Here is a 26,449-nt window from a genome sequence, read left to right on the forward strand (position 1 = left end):
ACTGCAGCATTATTCACAATAGCCAAGACAGGTAAACAACTGAAGTGCCCATCAACAAATAAATAGATAAAATATAATAAAAGTCTGTCACTTAAAGTCAACTCTGTCTTGAATAAGTATAGCTATTTTGGCTTTGTTTTGGTTAGTCCCCCCCCCATTAAAATTAACATAACCATCTATTTTTCTTTAAATATGTATTTACCCTGGTATTTAAGATATCTCATAATTAGCATTTGGTAGATGCCCAGGGGACATGACCAGGGCTACTGGAGCTGTCTCCAGTAGGGACCAGTATAGGCGGTAGGGGTGACATGCGGGGCTGTCACCAGGATGGGAAGTCAGGAGCACCTGCAGCCTGAACTCCCATCACTGCACTTGTAGCTTGGTCTCCTAGGAATGGCCCATATCTATGTGAAGTGTTCCATCCTGAGTGGGTAGCATGCTGAGATCTAAGCTAAACCCAAGAACAATCAGAATTCAGAAAGGACTTCATGGATGTGGAAAGGAAGTTACACAGATTTTAAATAAAACTAAGAATCTATGTGAGGGTAAATAAAATAGGCAGGTTCTATTATGACTCCCTTTTTGAATATAAGGAAACAGAATCTAAGAGAGGTTTCTATAGTCTAAAGTCATACACAATTGAAGCTGGAATTGACCGTATTGCCCCTATTAGTGGCAAAGCACACACATAGCACTCCATCAAAGGAAATAAAAATGTAGATATTCCTCAGTTACACAGCACTTGGTACATACTCATACCTATGGTGCTGCCCCATATAAGGAATAGGAATAAAGGAAATAATTTTCCTTCCAGAGACTGCTTTTCACTGAGTAGAATAAAATGGGTAGTATGATTCACAGCTGTTTAAGTTGATGCAGACTTAAGCTGTTAACAATTATGTGACTAATTTGTGCATTTCTATTTAATGTTTCTATTAGACCCACTGGCTGGCTCTGTGTTAGCTTCAAACATTAGAAAAAATTCTTCATTACTCAAGTTTTGTTATAATGGTCATGCAAATTTACATCCAATAGGAGAGTAGGAAAAATGTATGTAGTAAAACACTTTAGACTTAATATATTTAACAAGATATAAAGAGGCTAGAATGACATTTAATGTGGAAAATCCTAATGTAAGCCACAATATTTATTAGGCTAAGTGTACATATTCCTTATCCACAGTTATGCAGTTCTCCACTAAATAAAATTTCTGTTAACATAGAACACTCATCTGCTGTACACTTGAAAGGGCTGTTCTGTGCTCTGTAGGCTGTTCTGTGTTCTGTTCAGCAGCATCCCTGGCTTTTACCCACTACCACTAGATGCCAGTAGCTCCTACCAGCCTCCAGTAATGACAACTAAAACTGTCTCCAGACACAGTCAAATGTTCCTTTGCAGGCAATATCACCATTCATATGTAACAGTTGATCTATTAGTCAAATTTTTTTTTTAATTTTGATACTATATTTGACATTTCTATTTGAAAATTTACATACATATTACATAGTTTTTCTTCATCACTAATACTCTGATATATATAAGAAAGTTGAAATTTTTGTTGAAAGTTGTGACACACTAAAGATATTTATGAAGATTTACCTAATTATCAATGTTCAATGAGATGTACCAGCCTGATAAAGCATTCCCGATTTGTTGTGTTATTTCTCCCTTTGATTTCTTTGATTTTTCCATAAACTGACTTGGGGTAAAAGGTGACAACAGGTTTCTCTCCTGCGTAAATTTTCTGATAAACAACAACTGGTAACTTCTCTCAGAAAGTGCATATAGTGGGTTGGCAAGAATGGGCTGGTTGTGTTGTAATGCAAAAAGATCACACATACAGTGACTCAGCAAAGTATTTATTTCTCATTCATGTAAAGTACAATTGAATGGGATTGGGATAAACGTGAGAAGATCTCTGGTTTCTTTAATCAATTCCTTCTGTCTTAAATCACAGTGGTCTTCCTTCTCCCACCTATGGCTCCTGCTGTAGATCAGATGCCCACCCCCCAACCTCACTGAAGTTTAACCCTCACTATAACTGTTGAGGGTGGTAAAACCCATTATGGTAATTGAAAGGTGGGGCCTTGAAGAGGTGATTAGATTGTAGGACCATGCTATAGTGAATGGATTAATTATGGTGGTCAGGAGCATGGTTCTGAGGTCTTTAAAAGGATAGCATATGAGTCTCTCTGCTCCACCATTTTCTGCAATGTGAGACTTCTGCATTGCTGTAAAGTAACCAAGGAAGACCCTTACCAGATGTTTTCTGGACTTTAGACTTCTTAGCCTCTGAACTGTAAGCAATAAATTTCATTTTCTTTATAAATTACCCAGTTCCAGGTATTTTGTTATAAGCAATAGAAATGGACTAATACAGCTCCCAAGGCCACCATGGGGGTCATCTGCACTTCAGTCCCAGAGGGGATGAAAAATCAGAGAAGACTATGTGGGCATTTTTCTGTTTCCAGGCATGAAAGTAATGCTCATCACCTGTGTCCACACTCTACTGAACAGAGCTCAGTTATATGGTACTGCACAAAATAATGGGAGGCAGATAAATGCAGGCTAAGTATGTGTCCCAGAGAAAAGAGAATGATTTTTGGAGAACACATAGCCAGTTTCTGTTACACAGGAGTTTTTGCCTGTGTGAGTTCTCTGATGCCTGCTGAGGTGTGATTTCTGAGAAAAGGTTTTCAAACATTTATTACATTCAGAAGGATTTCCCCCTGTGTGAGTTCTCTGATGTTTAGTAAGGACTGACTTCAGACAAAATGTTTTCTCGCATTCATTACATTCATAGGCTTTCTCCTCTGTGTAAGTTCTCTGATGTCTGCTGAGGTGTGACTTTTGACGAAAGGTTTTTCCACATTTATTACATTCATAAGGTTTTTCCCCTGTATGAGTTCTCTGATGTTTAGTGAGGAGTGACTTCAGACAAAACATTTTTCCACAGTCACTGCATTCATAAGGTTTCTCCCCTGTATGAGTTCTGTGATGTACAATGAGGTCTGACTTGTGGTAGAAAGTTTTCCTACATTCTTTACATTCATATGGCTTCTCACCTGTGTGAGTTTTCTGGTGTGAGCTGAGATTTGACTTCACACAAAAAGTTTTTCCACATTCATTACATTCATAGGGTTTCTCCCCAGTGTGAATTCTCTCATGCCTAGCAAGGTATGACTTCTGGAAGAAGGCTTTCCCACATTCATTACATTTGTAGGGCTTCTCACCTGTGTGAGTACCCTGATGCATCCTGAGGTTTGACTTCTGGCGAAACGTTTTCCCACATTCATTACATTCATAGGGTTTTTCCCCTGTGTGAGTTCTCTGATGTATAGTGAGGTCTGACTTAAGGCAGAACAGTTTTCCACATTCATTACACTCATAGGGTTTCTCTCCTGTGTGAATTCTGTGATGTACAATAAGTGTTGACTTTTGGCAGAATGCTTTCCCACACTGATTACATTCATAGGGTTTCTCTCCTGTGTGAATTCTGTGATGTATAATAAGAGCTGACTTTTGACAGAAGGTTTTTCCACATTCACAACATTTATAGGGTTTTTCACCTCTGTGGATTCTCTGATGCATAGTAAGGCCTGACTTCTGACAGTAGGTTTTCCCACATTCATTACATGCATAGGGCTTCTCTCCTGTATGTATTCTCTGATGTACAGCAAGGACTGATTTCATGAAGAAGGATTTCTCACATTCACTACATTTATAGGGTTTCTCTCCTGTGTGTATTTTCTGATGGTTAGTGAGGTTAGACTTTTTAGAGAAAGTTTTCCCACATACATTACATTCAAATGTTTTCCTCCCTACCTGAGTTATCCCTTGGGCAATGAGAGCTGACTTATCACAGGCTTTCTCACATTCATTATATTTACAGAAGGTCTCTCCCATTTGAATCCTCTTACATGTCAATAACATGGCCCTTGTGTTGGAGGTATTCCCTTGTCCACTATATTCAAAATGCTTCTGCCCAGACTCATTCCTGTGATGCTCACTAAGATGTTCACAACACCTCAGGGACTTACCAGTTACATTACTAACATCAGGCTTCTCTCCAGTATGCATCTCATCAGGCTCTCTAGGGAAAAGAGCATGCTGACATACATTAAACTCCACAGGCCTCATTTCTGAAAACTTCCCATTATGTACAATCAAATTTGAAATATGCTTTAAGCTCACATTAAATGTTTTTCCTAATTTAACTCTTTCCTCAATTGAAGTGTCGCTGTTGGTGATTGCAACTTGCCGCAAATGTCTACCATGACTTTCTTGGCTCCTCTCAATGACGTTATTGACTATCCGGACATCTGAAAAGAGAAATAAATAATCATATCCATGAACCACACATGAGCATTTCTTACAGAATGCTCATGTAAAGAAGTTTCTTCCTATCCTAGTGGCATAAAAGTTTATAAACATCAATAGGGATATTGGTTTTACAAGTATGTTTTTTTCTCCCTGCTGACTTAAGGTAACAAATTACATTAACAGCTTTTTAAGTATTAAATCATGCTTTTCGTTGCTTCTTTAATTTTTTTTTAAATTTATGAAGAAATATGTGGCAAAAATACTCACCTACCGCCTAGTTGTAGTTTTCAACTAAGCGCTTATCACCTGCCATTTGTATTCTCTATTCTTTTTCTCCATCTAATTCTAACAACAGTGGTGCATCGTGCTAGTATTTGTCTCATTATTCTGCTTTGAAGATGGCAAGGTATGCCTGGATCAGCTACTTGCAGGGGCAATAGCCAGCCATTTTTCTGTCACTTAAGCAGAAACATGGCTTAGGATCAGGATTTTGTACCTAGGTAAGTTTAGTTTTTATTTTTCCCTGGAGCATGGCTATAGGTATCTGGGAATTTTTCAAATAAAAAAAAATAATTCTCCTTTTCGCCACAGTAAATGAAAACAATTTTCTCCAAATTCCTCATTAACGTGATTTCCACTGCTTCTCAGAAGCATAACAGGTACAGGAAAGTCCCCCACCCAGAGCATCCCCTCCCTTCTGGTCTAAAGGATTTGCTTTTGCAATCTAGGCTGTGCTCACCATCTTTGAAAAATGGTTTTCTAGTTCCTTCTGAGATCAGCTTGCATTCCCTCCCCTACTCCCATTCCTGATGCATGCATTCTTGCTTGACAATTCACTACCGCTCAAGGCTTCTGTTTTGTGCAGTGGAGTTTCAGCTACCTCCCAGCTTCATAGAAAATGGAGTCTCTTGTGCATTTCACATTCTCTTTATTGTTTTAGAATAATTTCCACAAAGAGTAGGAGAAAATGCTAACTTGAAACTCCATTCCCTAACAGAAATATGAGTCCTTTAACATGAAACCCTTGGTTCACCTGGCCTTAGGACTCAGAATATCTAGGTTGTCCTCTTAAATCCAGGACTATCCCTTTCCACTTCCTATGCTGGGTCCTTCTCAGCTTCATGATTCCTGATTTCATAGTACACAAGGCTTACTCCTGGACCTCTTTGATCATTTGCTTATCAACTCCCCAGGTAACCTCCTCTATAAGTATGGCATAAACACCACCTTTACACCACAAATTTCCAAGTATGTATCTCCAATAGTGATGTCCACTCTCAAATACAAATTTTATAGTCACTTTCCCAGCCTCCCTGCCCAGTATGTGCTGACTGACCTGGTAGGCTCTGGTTTGGGAGTTCTTCTAACGCCCATGGGTCTGTTCCTTGCTCCAACTTGAAAATCACCTCAGGTTTGGTAAGGCAGTACCCTGTTAATGGGAAATAATGTAGGACTCTGCCAAACTCCTACGTCAGGTCCTTTGAAGAATGACAACAGCTTGGCTTCAGGAGCTGGGCAATGAAGGGGCCAATGTGAACCTTTTATAGAGAAGGGTGATACACTCTTCATGGACTAGAATCTTATACTTAAATAGCATTAAGCCTTATAAATCATTCCTATATTTGTCACCAAAAATAAAGTGATGTTCCTGGGCATTAACAGGAAATTTCACTCACCCAAGGACACCAGGCAGCTATAAGTCTCCAGCATCACGTCCCTGTACATGGTCCTCTGAGCATCATCCAGGTCCTGCCACTCCTCCCAGGTAAAGTCCACAGCCACGTCCTCAAATGACACCAACTCCTGTAACAGCACATTTCTCCTCAATTCCAGTCACCAGCCCTGGGTCACAAGAACAGGAATCTAGAAATTTGTTTTTCTGTGTATTTACCTATTTTATATGTATCTTACATAAGATGTGGCTTGCATATGGTGGAAGAAAGAAAAAAAATCACAGTAGAAATAAACTGCCATTGTAATAATTTATTAATATTACTAATAATATTATTACAAAGTTTACCTTATAGATCTAGAACCATCCTTGTTGCTAGGGACTAAAGTATGAATAAAATTTTGCTCCTCCAAGGAGGTTATGATCTGGTATGAAGCCTTAAGTATAAATACACACCCGAAATAATGTGTTAGATTAACTAATTTAGGCACAAGTTCAATGTAGACTGGGGTAATAAAGAAAAAGAACATACGGTTATCTTTTGTATTATGAGGCTGCATTTCATGAAAAACCAAAGATGTTTACCCCTCCATGTGAAAGACTTGAAAGAAAAATCACATGATTTTATCAATAAATGCAGAAAAAAACATTTGACAAAATGCAGTTCCCATTCATTATAAAATTCTCAGTAAAAACATAATAGAGGGAATTTTCTCAACTTGATAAAGATTATCTCCACAAAACTACAGCTAATATGATTTTTAATGGTAAGAAACTCAAAGCTTTCCCACTAAGATCAGGTACAAAGTCAGGTTATCCCCCTTTCCCACTCCTTTTCAACATCGTACTGGTAGTACTATCTAACACATTAAGACAAGAAAATAAAATAAAAGATATACAGACTAAGAAGGAAGAGACAAAACATCTTTGTTCACAGATGACATGATCCTCTATGTTGAAAATCCAAAAGAACTGACAAAAAAATTCCTGGAACTTTTAAGTGATTATAGCAAGACTGCATAGTAAAAGGTGTATTAGCCTGTTTCATGTTGCTTATAAGATAAGACTTAAAACTGAGTAATTTATAAAGAAACAATTTATTTCTTATAGTTTTGGAGGCTCAGAAGTCCACAGTGCAGGGGGCATATCTCTGGTAAGGGCCTTCTTGGTGGTGACTCTACAGGGTGTCATATGGCAAAAATGGCCTGAGCAAGGGAACTAACCTTCTTATTTGCCCTCCCTATAAAGCCATCAAAACCATGCCCATGAGGTCACAGTCCTCAAGACCCAATCATCTCTCAAAGGCCCTACATTTGAAAAACATAATTGGATTTCCCACCCTCTTAATACTGTTACATGGAAATTAAATTTCTAACACATGAACATTTGAGGGACAAATCTGACTCAAAGCATAAGAGTAATATACAAAAGTTAATCACCTTCCTATATACAAGCAATAACCAAATGAATTTCAAAAGAAAAAAGCAGAGCAGCTCTGATCTGGCAGCCCCCACAGGATCCAGGCCAGGTGAAACCCCACCCCCGAAAGGCCCAAGTAGCAACAAGCAGCTGACCATCAGCAAAACTCCCTGCCACTGCTGCAGACACCAGAGTGGAACAAGTGGACCATGAAAGCCGCCGCCACAATGACTAAACACCAACAGAGAGATACTAGAAATATGAAAAACCAAGAAAGTACACCACCGTCAAAGGAATATAACTCTCAAGTTCTAGATTCTATAGAACAGGAAGTCTGTGAAATGAGTGACAGGGAATTTTGAGTAACAATTCTAAGGAAACTAAATGAAATATAAGAAGACTCAGTTAGACAACACAACGAAATGAGAAAAAGTATACAGGATCTGAAAGAGGAAATGTACAAAGAAATCAATGCCCTGAAAAAGAATGTAGCAGAGCTTGTGGAGCTGAAGGATTCATTCAATGAAATAAAAAACACAACAGAGAGTTTAACCAGCAGGCTAGAACAAGCAGAAGAGAGAATTTCTGACCTTGAAGATCACCTATTTGAAATCACACAGGCAGACAAAAAAAAGAGAAAAGAATTTTAAAAATTGAAGAAAATCTGAAAGAGGTAGCAGACAACCTTAAGCACTCAAATATCCAAATCATGGGTATTCCAGAAGGGGAGGAAAAAGAAAATGGCATTGAAAACACGTTCAATGAAATAACAGCAGAAAACTTCCCAGGTATAGGGAGAGATACAGATCTTCAGATTCAGGAGGTTCGAAGATCCCCAAACACATTCAACCCAAAAAGGTCTTCTCCAAGACATGTTATATAGTCAAATTGGCAAAACTCAAAGATAAAGAAAGAATCTTAAAAGCTGCAAGAGAGAAGCATCAAGTCACCTATAAGGGAGCCCCTATCGGACTAATATCAGACTTTTCATTGGAAACCCTACACACCAGAAGAGAATAGGATGATATATGCAACATACTAAAAGACAAAAATTGCCAGCCAAGAATACTTTACCCAGCAAGGCTATCCTTCCAAAATGAAGGTCAAGTACAAACAAAACTGCAGGAGTTCACTACCACACAACCAGCCTTACGAGAAATTCTCAAGGGAGTACTGGGTCTGGTACCTGAAAAACAACCACCACCACCATGAATACTCAAGAAAGAACAAAACCCAGCAGTAAAATAAAAATGCTAAAAATAAAGAGAAAAAAAAGTTTATCTACCATCCCAAGGAACCAGCAAATACAGAAGACAAACAGTAAATCAGAAAAAAAGCAACAAAAGATATTTAAAACATCCAAACAAAAATCAATAAAACACCAAGAGTAAATCAACACGTTACAATAAAAACTCTTAATGTAAAAGGATTGAATTCCCCACTCAAAAGACACTCACTGACTGATTGGATTAAAAAGATGGACCCAACAATATGCTGTCTTCAAGAGATTTACCTCACCTGAAAAGAAAAAAATACCAATTACATTAGCACCCCTAAAAATCAAAGCCTTTGGTATAAATCTAACAAAATATGTACAAGACCTATATGAAGAAAACTAAAAAACTCTGATGAACAGAATCAAAGAAAACTAAATAAACAGATATTCCATACTCATGGATTTAAAACATGCAACACTGTCAATATGTCACTTTTCCCCACTTATCTACAGATTCAATGCAATCCCAATCAAAATCCCAGCTCATATCAACAAAATAAATTAGACTGTAAAGTCCATATGGAAAGGCAAAAAAGACCCAGAATAGCCAACATAATATTGGAGGAGAACAACAAAAGTCTAAGGACTGACACTACTGAACTTTAAGACTTACTATAAAGCCACAGTAATCAAGACTGTGTATACTATGGTATGCGTCCAATCCAAAATTCAGGACTGCCGACATGACAGTATTAAGAGGTGGGGCCTCCAAAAGTTGATTAGGCCATGAAGGCTCCCCTTGCTAATAGGATTAAAGCCCTTATCAAAGAGGCTTCAGGCAGCAGTTGGTGAGCTTGCTCTTCTGCCCTCCACTATGTGAGAATAGAAGAAGGACTACAGGAGACACCAAATATGGGCACTTTGATCTTGAACTTCCCAGCCTCCAGAACTGTCAGATAATAAACTACTATTCTTTATAAATTACCTGGTGTTGGGTATTTTGTTGTAGCATCATAAGCAGAATAAGACAGTATTTATTGGCAAAAGAGTATACCAACAGGTTAATGGAATGGAATAGAGAGCCCAGGAAAGACCCTCGTAGATACAGTCAACTCATCTTTGAGAAAAGCGCAAAAAAAAACTACACACAAATCTTGCTCCCTTCATAAAAATTAACTGAAAATGAATCAAAGACCTAAAGGTAAAAGCCCAAAACTATAAATCTCCTAGAAGGTAACTTGAAAAAAAACCTAAATGACCTTGGGTATGGTGATGACTTTTTAGATACAACACAAAAGTCAAGATCCACAAAAGACATGATTGATAATCTGAACTTCATTAAAATTAAAAACTTCTGTTCTGTAAAAGACAATGTCAAAATAATAACACAAACCATTGACTGGGAAAAAATATAACCAAAAGACCTATCTGATAAAGGACGATTATCCAAAATCTACAAAAGTATTCTTAAAATTCAACAATAAGAAACAAATGTTATGAAATTTAAAAAATGAGCTGAAGACCTTAACACATACCTAACAAAAGAAGATACACAGACAGCAAGTAAACATATAAAAAGATACACTATATCATAATTATCAGGGAAATGCATATTAAAACAATGAGCTATGACTACACACTTAGTAGTATGGCCAAAATCTGGAACACTGAAAATAACAAATTCTGGTGAGGATATGGAGCAACAGGAACTCTCATTCATTGCTAGTAGAAATGCAAAATGGTACAGTCACTTTGGAAGACAGTCAGTGGATTCTTACAAAACTAAACATATTCTTACTTACCATATGATTCAGCAATCACACTCCTTGGTATTCGCCCAAAGGAGTTAAAATACTATTGACTGTATGAAAACTCATAAAGGTATTTATAGCTGCTTCATTTAAAACTGCCCAAATTTGGAAACAATGGAGATGTCCTTCAATAGGTGAATGGATAAATAAACTAAAGTACCTCCGGGCAATGGAATAATATTCAGTGCTAAAAGAAAATGAGCAATGAAAAGACACAGAGAGACCTTACATTCATATTACTAAGTGAAAGAAGCAGTCTAAAGAAAGGCTATACGATACTCTTGAACTAACAAAACTATGGAGACAATAAAAAGATCAGTAGCTTCCAGGGTTGGGAGATGGGAGGGGAAGAATAGGCAAAGCACACAGGATTTTTAGGCAGTGAAAATACTGGAATTTGGTGATATGATGCTAGATATATGTCATTTACATTTGCCTAGACACCAAGAGTGAATCCTTATGTAAAATATGAACTTATGGGTGATTACGAAGTTTCAATGTTGGTTCCTCAATTGTAAATAATGTACCACACTGGTGGGGACTGTTGACAATTGGGGAGGCTATGCATGTGTGTTGGGGAGATGGGGTATAAGGGAAATCTCTATAGCTTCCTCTTAATTCTGCTATAAATAAATTAAAACTTATCAAAAAAGTTTTAATACACCTTTCTAAAAATTAGTTTTTAATAACAAAAATAAAACCAACATTAAAATACACCATTCCATTTGTAATAAAAATTCAATAAATGAAAATTCTGTGAATTTTCTTAATATAATAAAATATATATATTTTACTCCAAAAGCAAGTAAAAACAATTAATGGGGAAACAATGGAGAAGGGTGATTCATCATCACTATTATTTAATAATGCCACTGAGAAGTGATAAACAGAGGTTAAAATGATCATGATTTGGAGATAATTCACAACTGTAAAAACCAAGAATAGCACCCATGTAACAGCTTGAACAGAAGTGACTCCGTTTTTATTAAACCTCTGAATTTAAAAGTTTGTCTTTTTCTGTAAGCAAAACCACATATCTTGCAGCTGGTTGCTAGAACACAGTGAGTCTTGTTCATATGATTGCCAAAACACAACGACTGCTGCTCACATTGTACACAAAATAATTAGAGAAAAATTATTAATCCAGATGGCCATTCTTTACTAGTTTACTAACTTGATCTTTTTTGAGATTAACAGGAACTGAACCCATGGAGAACAATGACGCTGGTCAATTCCCACCTGGGAAGTTCCTTGATGATTATCTGCAACACTCATGCATGCCTGCATGTCCCCACTTGGTCATCATGAATCAGCTTCCCACCACACATTCCTATAAAACCCTTTGGCAAACTTGAGAGAGGAGGAGATGGTCTTTGAGACATAAGTCCACCATTTCCCCAGGCTTCTGGCTTCCTGATTAAAGGCTATCTTTCCTTACACCAACTCTTGTCTCTTGATTATTGGCTACTGAGTGGAAAGCAAATGGACCTTTGGGGTCTAGGTAACAAATCTGGCAAGCCAGCCAGTGGACACAATCCAGGCAGCCTAGTCACCTCAGCTGCTGCTGACAGGCTGTGGCAGCTCGGATGCGCATGTTGCTCGTGTCTAGCTAACCCTGCGAATGTGATCTTAGGGCCTTTCCCAGTGGCTGACAGTGGGTTTTTTCCCATGGAAACACTCTCTGTTCTCCCAACCAAAGTCCCAGCTGCCTTTTTTGCTTTTAGTTGGTGAAGGAAACAAAGCCATCTGGACAAGCTGACAAGCCTTTCTGACCAGTAAGTTGCATCAGAGTGTGTGCTGAGAGCACTCTGCCCCACCATCTGAACCCTTTTTGGGTTCTCTGGACTTGGTTGGGTCATCTGCAGTACTGATTGGCTGGGGAGGAAGGGACTCAAGGACTGTAATCTGGTTCCCAGGGACGGGGAGTCTGTTTGCTAGGTGCCTGTTTCTGCTTGTCACTCCAGCTAACCAAATTCTGTGTCATGACCTATTGGGAGAGAACTCAGGGTTTTTCTACTTGTCCTGTTATACGGCAGCTGGTTCACTGTACTAAGAGTGATAAAGCTTGTCCACCTGAGTTGGCAGGAACACCTTGGGAGAATTTTGCTGTTTTAGTTAAGTGCCAGAGGACTAGCCAATCAGCGCCCCTTCTTTTCTCTTCAATAGGGGGATCTATTGGCTCTCAGTCACTGACCAAGAGTCACTGTGGCTCGACTTCTTTGAGGCAAACGAATGAAAAGAAACTTGTGTGGATGAGGGTCCTGGTTACAATACCAGACCTAGATTTCAACTCCTCAGGGCACTCACTGGGCTCTTAATTACATTGGTTACAACAGTGTGTGCCAGTCCCGAGTGCTTCCACATTTCTTTTGGGAGTTCTGTTTATTGAAGGAAGTGCAATTGTAGGGTGCAGAGACATGACCCAGTGCTGGTGGGACTCACATTTTCAAGAAATGAATAATTGGCACATGGGAAATATCCAAACTCAGAAAACATGACACCAGCATTTGTGTATTCAGTGTCTAGCTACTGCTGATCCTTTGGGAAGAGACCCCTGAATCCCCTCACTCTGTGGGTGATATTTCAGACCATCAGGATAGATAATTATATCTGGGTAAAATCTTGTAAAGTGTGTGTCCCTACTAATCATCACAATTCTCCACTATGAAGCTGGAGGCAAATTCTCTATCCTCATTCTAGGGTTTGGTGCTGCTTCTACCTCAGAAGATATGGGTGGGGGTACCTTCAATCCTGGCTAAAAGTCCCTTGGGAAGAATCTTAGCTAAATGATCCAGTTATAGTTGTAATCCGATGGCAAAAAAAGAAAATGACTTTTTACTGTAATATTACTTGGCCCATATATATTTTGGATTCAGAAGAATGCTGGCCTTTAAATGGTTCCTTTAATTACTATACTATCCTCCAATTGGAGTTGTTTTGTCAGAGGTCAGAGAAACGAGGTTGAATTCCTTATGTACAAGCTTTTATGTTGTTACAAAATTAAGACTTCTCACAGGCAGGCTCAAGGGCTATCAGAGAAAGGGAAAAGAAGAAGCTTTCAAGCCCCTCCCAGATAGCTGTTGTGCAAAAGAGGAGGAGGATGAGGAGCAGAACTTGCTAGCAACATTAAACCCTCCAGACCTACAGGGTTATCAGAATAAAGCACAAGCCACAGGGTTTTTTCCCACAGCAGCTTTGCCTTCACCACCTCCTCCCGAAAACTTTCCAGATGACTTGGAACCTTGCTGGTCTTAATGCCCCACACCAACATGATTCAGGCTATGGAATGGTTTCCCCCTCTAAGACCCAACAGGGCACCCATTTCAGTTCAGATGTTTCCCTCTATAGGGCAGGGAAATTTCCATTAGGCAATACCTGGTTGGAGGTGTTAATGCCCAAGGACAGCTGGTTGGCTACTATTGGACATATAGTCCTTTCTCCACCTCTAATTTGTTGAATTGGAAGAGATCAAATCCTGTGTATGGAGATGACCCCCGAGAGATGACAGAATTGTTTACGACTATTTTTGATACCCACTGCCCTACCTGGGTAGACATTCAGGTTCTCCTTAATATCCTCCTGATGGCAGATGAAAGGTTAGCTCCAGATAAAGCTGATGATAAGGCTAGGTGCTTCCATCAAGTAGACCCCCAGGGTACTCCTGACCCCAGTCATGCCATCCCATTAATAGAGCCCAATGGGAACCCCAATGATGGTGGCATGGATAGGCTTAATCACTACAAATGATGCATTCTGTCTGACTTAAAGCATGGGGTTCCAAAATAAAGGAGCTTAAACAAAATACAGGAAATACAACAAAGACCTAATGGAAATTCCTCAGAATGGTTAGAGAGAGTCTATCAGGCATACCAACAGTACTCAGATGCTAATCCTGAAGCTCTAGAAAATATACGAATCTTTAACATGACTTTTATCAGGCAAAGCACACCTGACATCAAAAGAATATTGCAGCAGCTAGATGGCCCTATTGGAACGAATCCATACAGCCAGTGGACTTAGCTTACAAAGTACTTAATGCCAGAGAAACAAGAAAGGCAAGACAGACCATGATTTTTCTAGAAACAGTAGGAAAGAAAGATGAAAAAAGAGTCAAAGGTGAAGGCCTAAAAAAGGACAGAAATCCCCAGGGGGAAAAAAAATGTGCCTATTATAAGGAATACAGACACTGGAAAAAGGACCGTTTAAAGCAAAACAAGGAGAGGGAGAAAAAGACTGGAAAAAAGGAAGAAGGGAGACCCAAGAGGCAGATGACAGAATAAGATGAAAACTCTGATGATGAATGAGGAGGCCCAGGAGCTCCCTTGAATATACTTGGACCTATAGTTATCTTCCCACAGAACATTTGGTTCCCCTGGTGAAATTGACAGTGGGGAACCAAATGATTGACTTCTTGGTTGATACTGCAGTGACTTTCTCAGTATTGAATATCCAAATGACTAAAAGTACAGAAAGAATGGTCCCCGTGGCTGAAGTCATAGAAAATATGCAGCAAAAATCTTTTCTCTAACCTCTAGAATGCAAACTGGATGATATGAAACTGAAGCATAGCTTCCTCTATATGTCAGAATGTCCAATCCCTCTGCTGGGCCAAGACTTTTTTTTTTTTTTTTGTGGTTTTTTCATGACCGGCACTCAGCCAGTGAGTGCACCGGTCAGTCCTATATAGGACCCGAACCCGCGGCGGGAGCGTCGCCGCGCTCCCAGCGCAGCACTCTACCGAGTGCGCCACGGGCTCGGCCCGGGCCAAGATTTTTTATGTAAATTGAATGCCCAAGTAACATTTTTCTCCTGAAAAGCAGCAACTCTATGACCAGGTGCCCCCAGAGCAAGCCCTATGGTTGCTGACACTACTCATCCAATTGAAAGAACTCATCCCACCAGAGATGTACAAAAGAGTGAGTAAGCTTGTCCGGACAGATAGGGTACCTGGTTGTGCCAAAACTGTGGAATCAGTAGCCAATGAATGAAGAAAGGGGCACATGTTCCACATTAGAGACAATACCCTCTAAACAAGGAGGCCTTAAAAGGCATCCAACCAGTCTTACAATGATTCATAAAATATGGGTTAATCCTGCCTTGCTGATCTTCCTACAATACCCCTATATTTTGCCTGTGAAAAAGCCACATTCAGATGAATATAGGTTCATTCAAGACCTCAGGGCACATCCCACTGTGACTAATCCATATACCTTGCTGACTGCAATTCCAGGGGATTACAGATGGTTTACTGTCCGGGTTTTAAAAGATGCCTTCTTCTGTATACCGATAGCAGAGAAGGCTCAGTTATTGTATACTCTTGAATGGCAAGATCCTGAATCAAAGCCTATTTTTCAGTACTGATGGACTGTGGTACCACAAGGGTTCAAAAATTCATCCACCATTTTTGGACAATTGGATGAAGGGGTATATGAAAATCAACTACAATGTATATTGAGAAGTAAAATAAAAATAAAATAATAAAATAATAAAATATATGGATGACTTGCTTACTGCCAGCCACACACAGTAAATGTCTGGATACTACTGCACTGGTTTTGAAATACGTGGCACACTGAATATAAAGTATCTCCACATAAAGCTCAAATTTGTAAGGAGGAAGTAACTTATCTTGGGTTCAGGCTATGACAAAGGTGGCAAAGCCTTCTGTGAAACATAAAACAGCCTATAGCTACTATCAAAAACTCCAGGGAATCGGAGACAGCTGAGAGGCTTCTTGGGCACGGTGGGATTTTGTCAAATCTGGGGCTAGATTCAGAGACCTTGCACTGGACAACAGAATGCCAACAAGTCTTTGAAACCATAATAGAAAAACTGGTTTCTGCACTGGCCATGGGACTTCCTAATCCCCGAAAGCCTTTTAGGCTATATGTGCATGAAAGACAAGGGCTAGGGCTGGGAGTACTAATTCTAATGGCTGGTGATACAAAGAGTGGGTAAAATGGTCAGGGGGTGGAAAAGTTTCCAGACTCCTTGATACAGGAGCCTCATGCTCTGTGGTACCAAAACACATACAGTTAGATTGAGAAACCACAAAAAAAATAAGGGTTGACTGGATTGACAGCTGAAATGTTTAAACAAAGTTTATGTAAAGAAGTTGCATTTCCTTTACCTGAATGTTTTATGGGAATAGATATTATGTATGGCTGAAAGAACACTTCCATTACCTAGTATTATAAAACTAAAATCTTGTTAATAAAGCCCTAATGGAGGTCAGAGTTAGAAAAAAAAAGTAAGGGTTGATGGAATTAAGATGTTGGTAGAAGTGGTGTATTTGAATTGGCTTTATGTGAAATGGTCACATCTCTTTCTCCTGTTTGTATTATTGCCTCTTTGTGTTATGGGGATGGACACTGTATCTCACTGGAGAATGTTTCCCTTACCTTAGTATTGTAAAATAAAAGACATGTAAATCGACCCTTCAGGATTACTAATTGGACATGACAAATGGGAACCAATATGATATATACATATTTTTAATTCAACAGTATTTTTTATCGGTTATGAATATTCATGAGGTACAAAGCTGACCAACACCACTCATGCCCAGTATGTGATGGCCAGATCAATACTGGCAGCATGCCCATTACCACAAATTGTGATTATACCCCATGTCCTCCACCCAATTAATCCCTGAACTCCCTCCCCATCCCCCTTTCCCCCAGCTCCACTTTGTATCCCTAGGTATGCTCTCTCCCTCTCCGAGTCCAACACAGCACTGTGCTGTTTGTTCCCTTCTGTTTCTCTTACTTAGCTCCCACTTATGAGTGAGGATGTGTGATATTTTTCCCTCGGTGCTTTGCTTATTTCACTCAACGTAAGTTTCTCCAAGCTCATCCATGTTGTTGCAAATGGCAGAATTTCATTCTTTTTTTTATGGCAGAGTAGTATTCCATGGTGTGTATATACCATATTTTCCTTATCCAATTTTCCATCAATGAACATTTAGGTTGATTCCATATCTTAGCTATTGTAAATAGTGCTGTGATGAACATAGGAGTGCAGGTATCCCTTTGACATGGTGATGGGAACCTATATATGATTGCCTGAGCCCACACAGTATAAAATAGAAGCTAGAATGCTAGTAGGGACAAATTCTCTGCACAACAGCCCTGTGTGAAGCATAGACTAGAACTTACTGCAAAAGCTTGTAAGCACCTCCCATTGACAATTACTGGAACTTCAGAGTGGAGAATTTCCACTTAATGTGGCATTTACTAACTTGCTATTGGGAATTAATTGAAGTGACCCCTGTGACTGAAGGAATGACATAAATAATTAAATAATTAAAAAATAATTTTGAAACTTGAAAAACCCAGGAAGTCTTGGGTGATGTCAAAGAAACACTCTAATGGGGATGGCATTAACCAGAAGAGTTCCAAAATAAAGTGAAAATGGTTTATACAGGATGACTCATGCTACCTATGGAATGCAAGGAGATACTCAGGAACAGGGAGCCTCTTTCCCCTAGCACTGAGTCTGAAAATGCATGAGCTGCTGCCAGATTCTGCCATCACTTGAACAATGCTCCGTAAACAGCTCTTCACTGACTGACAAAGAGCTCCTTGGTTTACAGAGGGCAGTTCCAAGGCACATGAACAACATTCTGTTTTAGAAGGCCATCGCTTGGACTGAACGAAGTACAAACAAATCAGCTTGGTGAGTTAAACTGCATACTGCTTGTTACCATATTTCAGTTTCACCAACTCATGGGTGAATCCAGTGGCCCAACCATATGGTCAAGCAAGCAAGAGGGCAATGGAAAACTGGTCTAACCTGAAAACCTGGAAAAGAGATGGCCTTATAGAGCATAGCCCCATGGAAATCACTATAAGAATTTGAGGGTTGCATTAAAGTAGGACATGTCAATGCCCATCAGAACACCTCTTTTCAAGGTTGAGAATGTGACTGAAGTCAACAGTCAGATATTCCCATGTGCTCACTCAAGGTGTCCACGTGCATCTGTGAAATGATGAACATGGGGGTACTACAGCAATGCAGAGATGAGCTGAATCTAGATATGTTTGTCCTGCACTATCTGAGGCACAAAATGCCAATAAGACATGTTCTGTCTGCAGCAAAGAGACAGACACTGCAGATGGCTACATGGCACATTCACAGAGGGGAAGGCCCCGAATACAGCTGGCAAGCTGGACAGATGCTAGCAGCCCTCGGGGGCTACAAATGGGTCCTGACAGGAATAGACGCTCTGGGCTGGGTTTTGCTTACCCAGCGGTTGATGCAAATGCTCAGTGTGCTATAATAGAACTAGAACAGAAGACACTGCACAAATCTGGATGGCAGACCATCATTTCTTCAGACCATGGAACACAATTTCAGACCAAGGCCCATAATGTCCAATAATGGGTACAGAGCTATGCTCCTCAGAATAATAGTTTGATTGAGAATTGAAATGAGCAATTGAAACACTGGTTGTCTAGAATGGTGGTGGTGGGGGAGATAAAAGGGCTGGCTAACACACCTTCACAAGTGTATGCTCACACCTAACATTAGGGGGACTAAGGAAAGTTCCCCACTAGATAGATTCCTCTGTTTTTCGGGTGGATCTGGAGAAGAAGTAGGGAAAGATGCTGATATACTTTTCTTTTTCCCTCAGATCATCTCACCTTTCTTCTTCCTACTTGATATAGTGGTCACAGGACCAAGGCTACAACCACAAGTCCCGGAATCAAGTATAATTTCAAAGCAAAAAACTGTAACTATATTTTAAAACCTTTGTGTCATAATCCCTAAGGGCATGATGAAACAGGTTATTCAATCTATCTGGCAAAACTGAGGTTAAAAATTAATGCAGCTACATTGCCTGGTGGTAAAAACAGCCCACTGGTTCTATACCAATGTAACCTACCTTGTATGAATGGGAGTGGACTGAGGGGGTGGCATTTGTTAAACTAATACTGCTGCCTGCAATCTAGACCAGCACAATGGACACACCTAATGTCCTTTTCAAAAGTGGTAAAGTTCGGGCATAAATGGAGAAAAAGAAGAACAGTAGCTGAAAATAAGAGAATTAATTCATGAGATATGTAATAAGGTAAATCCAATATTACATCAACACCTTGAAAGAGGCTCAGAGCAAGAGACAATATTGTCTTTTAGCTTAATTACAGCAAATGCCTGAAAGGGGGAAGCCATATATTGCTGAGATCACTCCTGCTTTTGGAACCTGACAAGATACAATGGAAGCCTGCAAACTTGAGTGGGGCTGTAGGATAAGTTAAATCACCAATGGATAATGATTTCATTAATCATGCCTATGTAAGGAAACCTCCCTAAATACCTCTAAGGGTGGGGTTCAGGCAGCTTCTGGGTTGGTGAACAAAATGAGTAGCTGGGAGGGTGGCATAACTGGAGACAGCCTGATGCATCTCTTCAGTTTGACTGCTCCTGAGTTGTATGCTTTATAATACACCAGTAATAAGATAATAGTAAGTAAGGTGCCATCCTGAGTTCTGTGAGACATTCTAGTAAATTACGAAACATGAGAGGGAGTTGTGGGGACCCCTGATTTATAGCAAAGCCAAAAAGAAGTGTGGATTACCTAAGGACCCATTTCTTACTATGGGTGTCTGAAGTCGGGAGGCAGTGTTGTGGGACCAAGCCCTTAACCTGTAGGGTCTGAGTTAATTTCAAGTAGTTAGGGTCGTAATTAAACTGAATTGAAGCACACCCAGTCAGTATCCACAGAAAACTAGAAAACTACGTGGTGAGGAAAATCTCACACATACGGTGTCAGAAGTGTTTTGGAATTGTGGATAACAAACACTTTTTATACATTTTTAAAAACTTTTTTAAAAAACCAAAAAACTAGAGTCTAAGGTATGTCTCAAAATACTGACAGATAGCAGAAACAAAAAAGATATAAATTTACCTACAATTTTGAGAGAATTATAGTATCAAAAACCAAACTGATCTAAAAAGTACTGACGGTTTAAAATTGAAACAGTGTTTGAGGGTATACACAAGAAGCATGTCAAAAGAAATGCCTAGCCCCTGCAGAGGGCATACTTTGAAGGCACTTCATCAAAAGAGGCCAACATGGATAACAGAAAAGGGAGAACAATCCAGAGGGCACAGGCAGATGCCTCCAAGAGCAACCGACTGAGGAGCTACCACAGTGCAGAATCTAGGGCCAATCAAGACGGATTTATCTTCCTAAAAGGAAAGTGGAGGAGAAAACTGGAAGTATACTCTTTAAAGGTTCTTATGGCATATGCAGTGGGTTGAATTGTGTCCCCCCAAAACTCACTCATGCTTGAATTGTGTCCCCTAAGTTTTATGTATTAGAAACTTGGTCCCCATGTGACTGTTAGGAGGGTGGAAAATCCTGTTATGGTGATTGAAGGGTGGAGCCTTGAAGAGGTGATTAGATTGTAGGACCCTGCAGTAATGAATGGATTAAAAATGGTGATCAGGTGTGTGATTCTGAGGCCTTTAAAAGAAGAGAGAAGAGAATTTGTCTTGCTGTCTCTGCTCCACCATTTCAAAATGTGATATCCTGATGTCACTGTCACCACCACCAAGACCCTCACAGGCTGTGTTCCCTAGACTTTGGACTTCCCAGCCTCAGAAACTGTAAGCAATAAATTTTGTTTTCTTATAAAATACTCAGTTCTGTGTATTTTGTTATAAGCAACAGAAACAGACTAATACAATATACATGAAGTTATACATGAAGTGGTATTATATACATGAAGTAATGATTATACATGAAATGCCATAATATCACCAAAACATAGAGTATAATAAGCTAAAGGTGCATACTATGAACCATAAACCAACCATAAAAACAATTACAGCTAATAAACTCTGGGGCCATAGAAAAGCACGCAGTGTGATGAATTTGGCCCAAAGGACATAATTTGCCAACTTCTATTTGTATGAATTACTATAATGGAAGGAAGAGTTGACTTGGGGTAGTAAAATATTAGAAGACATAATAAATATGAACAGCAGTACAGGGTAGAAAAAATGAACCTCTGATAAAGAGAGCACAGATTAAGTAGAAAAGACAGATTTTAAAATATAAATAACCTAAAAGTAGCAAGGCTTGTGTGGTAATGACAAAGTGCATGGCAAGACTAACCCTCCAAAGAAAACAACTATAAAATTGGAACAACATTCATAACATAACCATCCAAGGTACTGAAAAACAACCAAAAGCAGGCAGAAACGAATTCAGTACAAAATGCTTTATAAGTTTATGGCATTCTACTGCTGTGCACCCTCCAATGTACACACAGATCAAAGTGTTGAAAACTGCAGCTTTACCGGCTCAAGATGTCAAAGGGTGCAATTCTAGACTGGCAAGATAACCAGAAAGTTAGGGGGATTATTCATAGAAGAGAGGAAGACAAAGAATGGAAGCCCCCAGATTTACATATAAAACTCACCAAAGTTGCTGGCTAACTACTAAAATATACATATGTGGGAGATGACAGAAGGACAAATAAAAAAGCAGCCCCTAGAAGTTGACAAAAATGAATGGAGACTTCAGTTACTGATCACTGCAGGTGAGATGGAATTGGGAGTCTGAATCCACATATAACAACTGTCTTGTAACTGGGTAATATAAAAGGATCTCTATACTTGCAAGATATGATTCACAACATCCAAGATACAATTCAGACTCATCATCCAGATGAAGAAACAGGAAAATGAGACTTATAATCATTGGGGGAAAAAAAGTCAATTGAAACTGATGTCCCCAGTGACCTAAATGCTGCAATTAGCTGACGAGATTAAGCCATTTACAAATATGACCACTACTTAAAAGAAGATGATATATTAACACAATACAGATGGAGACTATGAGGGTACTTCAAAAAGTTCATGGAAAGATCCTCACTATCTTTTAATTCTATTTTTCCACAACCTTTCTGAAGTACCCTTGTACTAGAATAAAAAAAACAAAAATTTAAAAAGAGCCAAATATGAATACTAGAATTGTAAAATACATTCAAATAGTAACTGGTACAAAACATTTACTGGACAGGCTTAACAGCAGAATGGAAATGAAAAAAAAAAAATTCAGTCAGCTTGACAATGTATTAATACTCATAAATATTTTCTGATCTTTATGAAATACAGAAAAAAACAGGAAGAAAAAATGGACAGTACCTGGAACTTCCGGGAAAATATAGCAAGCTGACTAAATTATGTTGTAATTGGAATTCCAGAGGGAGCAGAGGGAGAAAGAATATAACACTAAAAAATATTATTTAAGACAATGGCTAAAATATTCCCATATTTTATGAAAGGTATCAACTTACAGACCACAAAGGTCAATGACCCCTAATCGGGGATAGACACACAAAAAAAGTACAGTACACACATCATACTCAAACTGCTGAAATACCAAGCTAAAGAAAGAATCTTGAAAGCCAACAGAGAAAAAACAGAAATGAATCTGTGGTGTTCAATCATATATGAATGATGGCTGACTTCTCATCAGAAACAAGGAAATGACATCTTTAAAGTGCTGATATAAGATATCTTCCTTCTCTTGATTCTATAGCCAGTGAATGTGAAATAAAGAAATTTTCAGATAAACAGAAAGAGAAAATTGATTACCAGTAAATCTGCACTACAAAAATGCTAAAGAAAATTCTCTAGACCGAAATAAAATGACACCAGATAGTAACTATGATCTACAGAAAAATATCATGGTCCCCAGACATGGTAAATGTGTAGGTAAATATAAAGAACTTTATATATAAGAGTATACTTTAAAAGATTCCTGGAAAAACAGAATTGAAAGATCATATAAATCTTTCCACAAACTTTTTGAAGTATCCTCATATATATGCAGGGTACTTCAAAAATATACATGCTTGTTTAAAGCAAAAATTATAGCACCACATGTGGGATTCATAACATATACAGATGGACATGTAAATATATATATATATGCACATAACAAAAACATTACAAGGAATAAAGGTCTTAAATATAACTACAGTATTGAAAAGTTCTTATATTCTGTGTGAAGCAGTACAATACCAGGTTTAAGAATACTGTGATAAATTAAGGATTCATATTGTAACTCCTTACAGCAACCATAAGAAATTAATACAAAGAGGTGTACCTAAAAAGATAACAGATAAGGCAATAATATCAGCAAAATGGTGGACTAGGAAGTTCCAGACCTTTGTACCCACATCAAGATAAGAGTTAACAGCAACACATGAACCAAAAAAATAGCTTTGTAAAAAAGTCTAGAAACACATTAAGAAGTTGTAGGACCCAAAAAAATGGAGTAGCAAGGCACCAATCTGGAGGACAACCTCCCAATTTCTGGCTCCTTCCTCAGTATGCAAAAATAGTAGAACAAGCATCATCTGTGTTGTCCGGGGCTGTTCGAGGGATTGGTTTCTGTTTTTCCTGCTTTAGAATGCTGACGGGAAGAGCTATACAGGTGAGTTACTAGGTTGGAGGCAGCTGAAAACAAAGGCAAATGCTGCAATGAGTGAGATGCATCCCTAGAAAAGGTTTGATAGGGCCCAGAATCTAAAGCCTGACAGAAGTGGCTGTTTTCCCAAAAGCCCGAGTATCAACAAAAGATCAGAAGGTATACAAAGAAACAGGAAAATACAACAAAGAAAAGAAACAAAATAAATTTCCAGAAAAAATGTCTCTATAGAAATGCATATCTCTGTCTTAAATATACTTGATTAGCTAAAAGGGGAACACAGATAGACAAGTAAACAAAATAAGGAAAAAAACGCACAAAATGAGAAGGGTATCAACAAAAAATAGAAAGTATAAAAAAGAACAAAAATTCTAGAGCTAAAAAATGCCACACAACTGAATCAAAAACTACACAAGAGGGGTTCAATACCTGACTTGATCAGATGGAAGACTCAAAAAACACGAAGTCAGGTCATCTGAAGTTATCTAGTAAGAGAAGCACTGAACCAAAAAATGAAAAAAATTGAAGAAAGTGTAAAGAACTAATGGGACACCAAGTGGACCAACAGATGCATTATGGTAGTTCCAGAGGGAATTAAAGAGAGAGAGAAGAGAGTGTATTTGAAGAAACAATGGCTTAAAATCTCCAATATTTGATGAAATGGACACACAAATTCAAGAAACTCAACAAACTACAACTAGGATAAACCCAAAGAGACCCACCTAAGACCAACCAAACCGTCCAAAGTTAAAAACAAAGAGAAAACCTTGAAAACAGCAAGAAAAAAGTGACTCCTATATATAAGGGAGCTTCTACATGATTACAAACAGGTATCTCAGCAGAAACTTTGCAGGCTGGAAGGTAATAGGATGATAATATTAAAAGTGCTGAAAGGAAAAAGAAAAAAGAAAAAAAAAAATACTCAACCAAGAATATTATATTGGCAAAAATGTCCTCCAAAAATAAAGGCAAAATCAAGACTTTTCTCAAAAACAAAAGCAGGAGTTTGTTATCCCTAAAATTGGCCCATAAGAAATGCTAAAGGTAACCAACCCTTCAATCTGAAAAGAAGGACATCAGACAGCAGCAAGAGGCCACACGAAAACATAAAGTTCTCAGATAAAGGTTAATGTATGAACAAATATGGAAACGTGGATTATTGTCATTTTGGTTAATAAATTCTCTTAAGTCGTGTGTAGAATTTTAAAAAGAAAACAAAAAACCAATAAATCTATGGTAATGCATACACAATATATAAAGATGTAATCGGGGACATCAGTAACAAAGTGCGGGCAGAGCTCTTATACGTGATTGAATTAAGTAATTTTCAGTTTAAAACAAATGGTTATACTTTTAAGGTATTTTATACAATACCCATGGTAATCCACAAAGAAAATAGCTATAGAGTACACACAAAAGCAAATGAGAAGGGAATCAAAACACCACTAAAAAAATCAACTAGCAGTTAGAGAGGAAAGGAGGGACACAAAAGTTGCAAGATGTACAGAAAAACCACAAATGGCAACAGTTATCCCTATCAGTCCCTACCAATACTACTTCATACATAAATGAATAAAACTCCCCCTATTGAAAGGATATAGATTAGCTAATTGGATAAAAAACCAAGATCCAACTATAGTAATGAGCCACAAAATGCCATTTCAGTCAGTGATGGACCAATAGTCTCGTAAGTGGTCTCGTATGGGTGCTAAAAAAAATTCCTGTTGCCTAGAAATGTAGCCATCGTAACGTCATAGTGCAACACATTATTCATGTGCTTGTAGTGATGCTGGTGTAAACAAATCTACTGCACTGCCAGTCACAGAAAAGTATAGCACATACAATTATGTACAGTTCACAACACTTAATAATAATATATGAATATGTTATTGGTTTATATATTTACTATACTATACTTTTTATTGTTAGAGTCTACTCTGTCTATTTGTGAAAATATACGTTAACTGCAAAACAGCCTCAGGCAGGTTCTTCAGGAGGTATTCCAGAAAGCATTGTTATCACAGCAGATGACAGCTCCGTGTGTCCCTGAAGACCTTAGTGGAACAAGATGTAGATGTGGAAGACAGTAATATTGATGATCCTGACCCCATGTGGACCTAAGCTAACGTGTGTATTTGTATGTTAGTTTTAAATGAAGAAGATTAAAAAGTTTTTAAAAAAATTTTAAAATGGAAAAAAGCTTATAAAACAAGGATATAAAGAATATTTTGTATAGCTGTTTTAGCTACGTGTTATTCCAAGAGTCAAAAAGTTTAAAAAAATCAAAAAGTTTATAAAGTAAAAACTTTACTTCAGCATACTGAACTTAGTTTACAGAAAGCTAAGGTTAATTTCTTATTGGAGAAAGCAATTTATAAATTTAATATAGCCTAAGTGTACAGTGCTTATAAAGTCTACAGTACATCATACAGTAATGTCCTAAGCCTTCACTTTTACTCACCACTAGTTCACTGACTCACCCATAGCAACTTCCAGTCCTGCAAGCTCCATTTACCATAAGTACCCTATACAGGAGTATCATTTTTTATCTTTAT

At 38.4% G+C, this 26,449-nt stretch overlaps 1 protein-coding gene across 1 annotated transcript in view; it reads right to left on the bottom strand.

The window, feature by feature from the left end:
• Positions 1-1,881: 1,881 nt before the first annotated feature.
• Positions 1,882-26,449, bottom strand: part of LOC134379817 (zinc finger protein ZFP2-like) — a 61,905-nt gene continuing 37,337 nt past the window's right edge. Inside the window, exons 4-6 of the mRNA XM_063099071.1 lie at positions 6,003-6,129; positions 5,663-5,755; positions 1,882-4,325 (exon numbers count right to left, since the gene is read on the bottom strand). Coding sequence (XP_062955141.1) covers positions 2,572-4,325; positions 5,663-5,755; positions 6,003-6,129 — 1,974 coding nt within the window. The 3' untranslated portion in view covers positions 1,882-2,571. The remainder of the gene's footprint in view (positions 4,326-5,662; positions 5,756-6,002; positions 6,130-26,449) is intronic.

Source organism: Cynocephalus volans, chromosome 1 (genome assembly GCF_027409185.1).
Source record: "Cynocephalus volans isolate mCynVol1 chromosome 1, mCynVol1.pri, whole genome shotgun sequence".
Lineage (NCBI taxonomy): Eukaryota > Metazoa > Chordata > Mammalia > Dermoptera > Cynocephalidae > Cynocephalus > Cynocephalus volans.